The sequence below is a fragment of the Olea europaea genome, unplaced genomic scaffold (genome assembly GCF_002742605.1).
Source record: "Olea europaea var. sylvestris unplaced genomic scaffold, O_europaea_v1 scaffold1842, whole genome shotgun sequence".
NCBI classification, from domain to species: Eukaryota; Viridiplantae; Streptophyta; class Magnoliopsida; order Lamiales; family Oleaceae; genus Olea; species Olea europaea.
This window is the reverse complement of record NW_019236192.1, coordinates 9,858-16,361: the sequence shown is the minus strand read 5'-3', so window position 1 is coordinate 16,361 and position 6,504 is coordinate 9,858. Positions and strand designations below refer to the sequence as shown.

Sequence of the window (6,504 nt, the reverse complement as noted above, 5' to 3'; positions counted from 1 at the left end):
AGAGCTGCACCAGTATTTACAATTTTTGGATAATATAAATTCTACACATTCCACACTAATAATAACATGATAAATACAATAATTGTGCAACGCACGAGACAAAGATTAGTACTATTAAGTGATTAATACATTTTGACGATGCTAGAGAAAATAAAATTGTGTGATAGAAGTACAAGAAAAATAAAAAATAAAGGAAAAGACTGAAAAAACATAAAAATTGATAAAAATTGGGATTAGTTATATGAATTATCACTGAACTTTAACCCTAAGGAGTAGTTCTGTAGTCAGACTTTGGATTTAATCCCCATGATCATCACTTTGAGTCCCCTCAAGGCCATTGAGGTGAATACCTAATTGTAAACTTCAAGGTCCCGTGCTATTAATCGAGGTGCGCGTAAACTGGCCCAAACACCTACGGTCATAAAAAAAAATTATATATATCACTAAACTTCACGTAAAATTTCCACCGAGTCATTGAATTTTGTAATTAGTTATCTCATCCATTACTCAATTTTTAAATTGCTAATGAAGTGGATGTCAAATGGAAAATAGATTTTCACATACGCAATTTTGTCAACTATGTCAACAAATTTTTAATCGTCCGTTAAGTAAGTGATAGATGGGATTATATTTTATAAAGTTCGGTGACTTATGGGGAAACTTTTGAAGTTCAATGACCCCTAAAAACTTTACGCAAAGTTTAATGACTAATTTGGTAATTAACTCCACATGTTTGATTCCATTCTTATGTGGTTGGAAAATAAATTTTAAGCTGAAACTGTTACATAAATTTTCTTGTTTTAATCGGCAAAACAATCGAATATGCATTGATTCGAGTAAAACTCCTATCTAACCTTATTTCTAATTTTTTTTTTAAATTCATTTTCAACTACACATTTAATGAAATTCACAAATTTATTCAACTTTTTAATTACACATTTCATAAAATTTTAGCGAAATTTAGAACATAATATCATTTACATGAATAGGTTAGTAAAAATATTTGTGAAACTGATGTTTATTTGGTGGGGATTATTTTTATAATGGTAAAAGTTAATAAAGTGTGATTAGAAGATTGTAAATTTCTTGTAAATACATGGTTAAAATTAATTAATTAATTGAAAAATGAGTTCAATAAACTAAATTAATTACTGAATCTGATTTGAACTACGTACTCAAGATCCAATTTTTTTAATCTAGAACTTAGAATCAGTATTGAACTGTCAATTCTTGATTCTAGGATTTTAATTGAAAAATCAGTTCAATAAATGCCCAAGCAAGTTTTTCTGTTAAAAAATCGAGACACTTCATTAACGCGCCAGTTGTCCATGGATATACCATGATATCATCCCGCATTATCCACACACACACACACTCCATCGCTACCATCTCCAACAGGAGGCCGAGTATTGTTTTGTGCACCCATTAATGGAGGCTTCTTAATCATCGTTAAACATGCAACAGATTCTGCTACAAATCCCACCTTCGGTTGGAACTTTACGAATTCTACCATCATCAACAACACTCATTTGCTGCACCGGAAAACCTGAATCGGTTCACAAGATGCATCAAAGAAAATTGCCCAAAAGGCCCCGCTTCCCTTCCAGGCTTAATCACAAGTCACTCACCTCCCGAATCGTTCAACTCACTCGCCGCCGCCAACTCACTCAGGTTGTACTTGTGTTCTTCGTTATTTGGGCAAATTGGTGATGACTTATCCGTATTATGTATTGAGACATCTTGCCTAAAGCTGTCAGCAAGGGAAACTGATTTATTTATTTATTTAAATCTCTTTGGCTGGTTTGATACCATATTAAATCACCTCGTCTTTAAATCTTTTTGATGATTACGTGGTGCAATAATGTTGAGTGTATTTTTTGCACAAGTAATGTATGAATGTGGGACTTTCAATTCCAATTTGTAACGTTAGTTAAATGGTTGAATTTAAAATTTTGATGTAGTGTATGTTTGAAAGTATATCGCAACTTTGATTTGTTAAAATTCCATAGATTGATAATTTCTAAAATGATAGTACTTTAGAGAAGAGCTTAGAAATCCAAGAATAAAGATCATTCTGTTTCTTTCATTCAAATTCTGATTATTGCAGGACACATGCAGCACTATCTTTTCTTTAAAATACAATTCTTGATTGTAGCCTACCTTGTATATGAGCCTTATTCTATTGTTATTTATTGATCTCTTTACTTATGTAAGAAAAAAATATTGATTACAGTACTAGCATTTGCACGAACAATTGAATTCAACTGTAATATACATGTAAATTACTCCAAAAATTTAGGACGCTGATTTGCAACTTGCCTTTTCCAAGACGAGGCAGTATGATCAGTGATCAAAAACCTAGTCTTTGTGTTTAATTTGACTTTCCTAGTGCATAAAGTAGCTATTACTGAGGTGGTTAATCTAATACTCCAGCCATGCTGGCTCTGAGACATAAAAAATACAGGCAGAAGAGACGCTTAAAGTGGGAAAGTAGCAACTGTTTAGGTCTAATAGGGTTTGCTTTGTGCAAGAGTTGTTTTCCTTTATTTTCTCCGTGTTTCTACATCCCAGTGTCTTGTTTTCTTTCTTTCTCTTATTTTTTCCAACTGACAAATATTTGGAGGATTGCAATAATCATTTCATTTCTACCTCAAGCACATATATATATTTGCTAATAGTTATAATAATTCCTGAGATGCTTTATGGGTATTATAATAAGTACTTATAGTGATTCATTCATTTAGATATGTCCCAGGGTAATTTTAAAAAGTCGGCATATCCTTGGTTTGGATACTGATCTTAAGTTTTTATAGTGATTGATTCATTTATATATTACCCCTGGTTAATGTTAAAAAGTTGGTATATTCTTGTTTCAAATTTCAGGGTGCAATTTTTATTTTTTTATTTTTGGTCAGAATAAGTTGTATATTATATCCAGCTCTCATTGAGATAACTTATCCTTTCCATTTAATTGTTGTAGATTTTTCAAGAAATTGAGATTGCAAAGAGTCAATATGGAAATTTGGGCACGATCGTGATGAACGCGGTGATGCAGGCTTGCATTCATTGCGATGACATTGATTCAGCTTTAGAAGTGTTTGGTGAAATGTCAAAGCTAGAGGGCTGTGGGGTTGATAATATTACATATGGTACACTTCTGAAGGTAAAATTCACTATTTAGCTTATACTTTGTAGTGATTGAATGTGTTAAGAATTAGATTGTGTCAATCGCCATTCACAGCATTAAAGTTGACCTTCAATTATAAGGTTGCAAACTTATTTTCTCATTATTTATTATGTCATTTTTTCTTCAGGAAAACAAGTCTTTTATTAAGAGTAATTTCGTGAATACTAGTTAGGAACTGTTTCTTTTTATAGATCCACCGTGTGATGAAGCTATTCGTTACTTGAGTGTTGACATGCCAAAAAAGCATACTCAGTCAAACCACAGTCATTTAAAACTTGCAGCTCACTTGATAAATAGATATAGGCCAAGGATGTCTATACATTTGAAGTATTTGTGACTCCTGAGTCCTGATAGATAGTCAATCTAGTTTAGACAACATTGGACCTGTGAAACATTGCAGAGAAGAAGTAGACAACAGAACGAATAATGTATATCACAGTGAGGGTAGTAGGAGTGACCTATTAAGCATCCTTACCCATTCCATAATTTGCCTTGCCTGCTAAGGCTGACAAAGATGAGATGGATATTCTTGGGGAGACTTCAACCTTTGGTTGATGGGCTGGGCTGGAAAATGTCCTATCCTCTTTAAATGAAGATGAACTTGAAGTGAAGAACCCAAGAAAATTCAACCAAGCACTGGTTGGAAAATAACAAGGGAGATTTTCTTCTAAAAGAAACTCATTTTCGGTGGAATCAAATATGATGGGCTAAACAGCAGTTGGTTAAAGTTCATTAATTTATGGTCTTCGAAGGAGAGAGGCGTAGATTGAATCAATTAAGATCCACAGTGTGACATTGGCAGAAGAATCTTGAAAGATTACGGAGTTGTTATACCCCTCTTAAAAAGGTTTATTTTGATATATTAAGTTCCTGAGATTGGCCTGCTTAAATAGGTGACTCCAAGTTCTTGCAAGCTACACAGAAGCACCAGTCATGATTGTACATTATGAAGGTATACTTCTTGGAGCTGGATTTTGAGACCCAAAAAAATAAAAATAAAATTTCAGGAGGATGTGATCAGCCCATAAGTTTTCTTGGACACCTAATGAAACTTATGTGTGATTTATATGTCAGTGTTTAGGGAATTCTAACTAGAGATAATGATGAGAATGGAAATCTTTTGTTCTCCCACTTACTCTTGTCAAAGGATAGCATACTTTGCTCAAATATTGTGCTCAGTTCGTGACTCCTTTGGCATGTAGTGTTCTTTATCAATGGAAGCTCCCTTAAGTGGTTGAAAACAAAAAAGATATGCGGGTTTTGAATGCTAGCATACGTTGCATTAGTTATCTGGATGTGAATGAGTAGAAAATTTCATAGTTTTCTATAGCTGATAACCTAGGATGCATAAGCTCAAGCATATAATTTGAGAAAGTGAATATTTTTAAAGGGTTAATAGCAGGGAGAGTTCATATTCTGATTTATGGTGCACTTTTCTGACCCTGCTGATTTTTGTCAATGAGTTATTTAATTTGATGAGATTTGATTGAACTTCCTACAATAGAATATTTGACTGTATATAATTATACTATTCCTAGTATAGCTGATTTAAATTGTACATTACCATATTTAGAGGCTATAAAATCCACTATTTAGAGGAGTGATAAAACCTCAATTGAGGTATCAATTGAAATACAATTTTATCAATTTTGAGTTGACTTTTCATTATAAATCATGTATAGTGAAAGAAACTTCATTATCTCACAAAGAAGTTACAGTTCCATATTAATATCATTGCTGGATAATGGTTAATGGCACTACGGAAGGAAGAAAATATATAAAAAAGAAATGTTACCCAAAAAGATTTCTATCATTCAGCCTCAATTGAGTTGGATGTCTGATGATTATTGGCTATTCTCCTTCTTAAATTTTTACTTGCATTCAATTTGGTCAACGACCTCTTGATATGCTAAACCTTCTTGTTAGGCTCACTTGATAAGTTGCTACTTGCTAGTACTGTTTTCTACATAACTTTCATTTCTTTTTCCTGTAAAAGTGCAATGTTGGAAAGACATGTGATGAGATAATTTTAACATGTTTGAGCATAAATTTTGTCAAGGGTTTGGGTAATGCTCGGAGAATTGATGAAGCATTTCAAATGCTTGAATCCGTGGAGAAAGGTACTGCTGTTGGAAGTCCACAGTTATCTGTGCCCCTGATTTGTGGTCTGTTGAATGCTCTAATTGAAGCAGGTGAGATTTTCCATTGGAAGAATTTCCTTTTTCATTTTCATTAGTCAGTTCAATATCAATAATTTCTACTACTATCTTGTTTCTTCCTTTATGTCTTGACGAACTGTTTCTTAGGCTAGACCACATTTTCAATTATTCTCTCTCTACAGTTATATGAAGTTTGTCTCCGTAGGTCTAATCATGCATTTGTTTACTGACAATGTCTCTTTATGAGGAATGATCCGGTGCAGGGGATCTGCGCCGTTCCAATGGTCTTCTAGCAAGATACAGTTATGTGTTTCGTGAAGGTGGAAGTCCATCAATCTTGGCATACAACTTATTGATGAAGGTGATTTTCTGAACAGATATTCAGTTGGAAAATGATCGATGAACTCAATATTTTGTAATGATTTATCATCATCTGAATATTCTGGGGGTTATGTACAATAGTTTTGTTTTCCTGAAATCCAAAGCAGCAAATAAATTCTTTCATATATCTTATGATTTTTTTTTTATTTTTTTTCACTTGTCAGGGATATATAAGTGTTGGTTGTCCTCATGAAGCATTAAGCACACATGATGAAATACTGCGACAAGGATTGAATCCCGATAGGCTCACATACAATACATTAATCTTTGCATGTGTCAAGATGGAAAATTTGGATGCCGCAATGCTATTTTTTGAGCAAATGAAGGTCTCATAAACTATCTCAATGGCTAATAAGTGCTTCAATAGCGACTAATATGATATGAATTGAATATTTATGTGTTATAGCAGGATAAAGCACAGAAAGATGATGATGAAGATATTTTTCCTGATCTTGTTACCTACACTACATTGCTGCAGGTCAGTCCAATAGGTCAATATACTGTTTGAATCGTTTTTATTAACCTAAGCAGAATATCTGCACTTTCTCTATCAAGAAGTAAGAAAAAATGTGTTCTTTACCTCTATAACCAAAGTTACCATCACATAATTAGATATGCGTCAAAGTTTTGTTTGGCTGATTTTTATTTAACATTTTTTTTAAGCAAATCTTCAACTCATCCTCATTAGGTTTTTAGGCTCTGCTAAAGAAGGATAATAAGGGTTAGCATGTGGCAACCATAATATATATGGAGGGGGGGGGGGGGGGGGGGAAAACG

General features: G+C 33.3%; 1 protein-coding gene across 2 annotated transcripts; it reads left to right on the top strand.

Moving 5' to 3' along the window:
* The first annotated feature begins 1,275 nt into the window (after positions 1-1,275).
* LOC111378631 (pentatricopeptide repeat-containing protein At5g10690-like) lies at positions 1,276-6,250 on the top strand. 2 transcript variants are annotated; one of them, XM_023001864.1, is made up of 6 exons: positions 1,276-1,671; positions 2,981-3,163; positions 5,247-5,379; positions 5,610-5,707; positions 5,892-6,053; positions 6,134-6,250. In XM_023001864.1, the coding sequence occupies exons 1-6, from the start codon at positions 1,456-1,458 to the stop codon at positions 6,233-6,235; spliced, it is 894 nt and encodes a 297-aa protein (XP_022857632.1). In that variant the 5' UTR covers positions 1,276-1,455; the 3' UTR covers positions 6,236-6,250. The 2 variants fall into 2 exon arrangements, with proteins under 2 accessions (XP_022857632.1, XP_022857633.1); XM_023001865.1 differs by having other exon boundaries at positions 1,279-1,671; positions 6,137-6,250.
* The last annotated feature ends 254 nt before the right edge of the window (positions 6,251-6,504 follow it).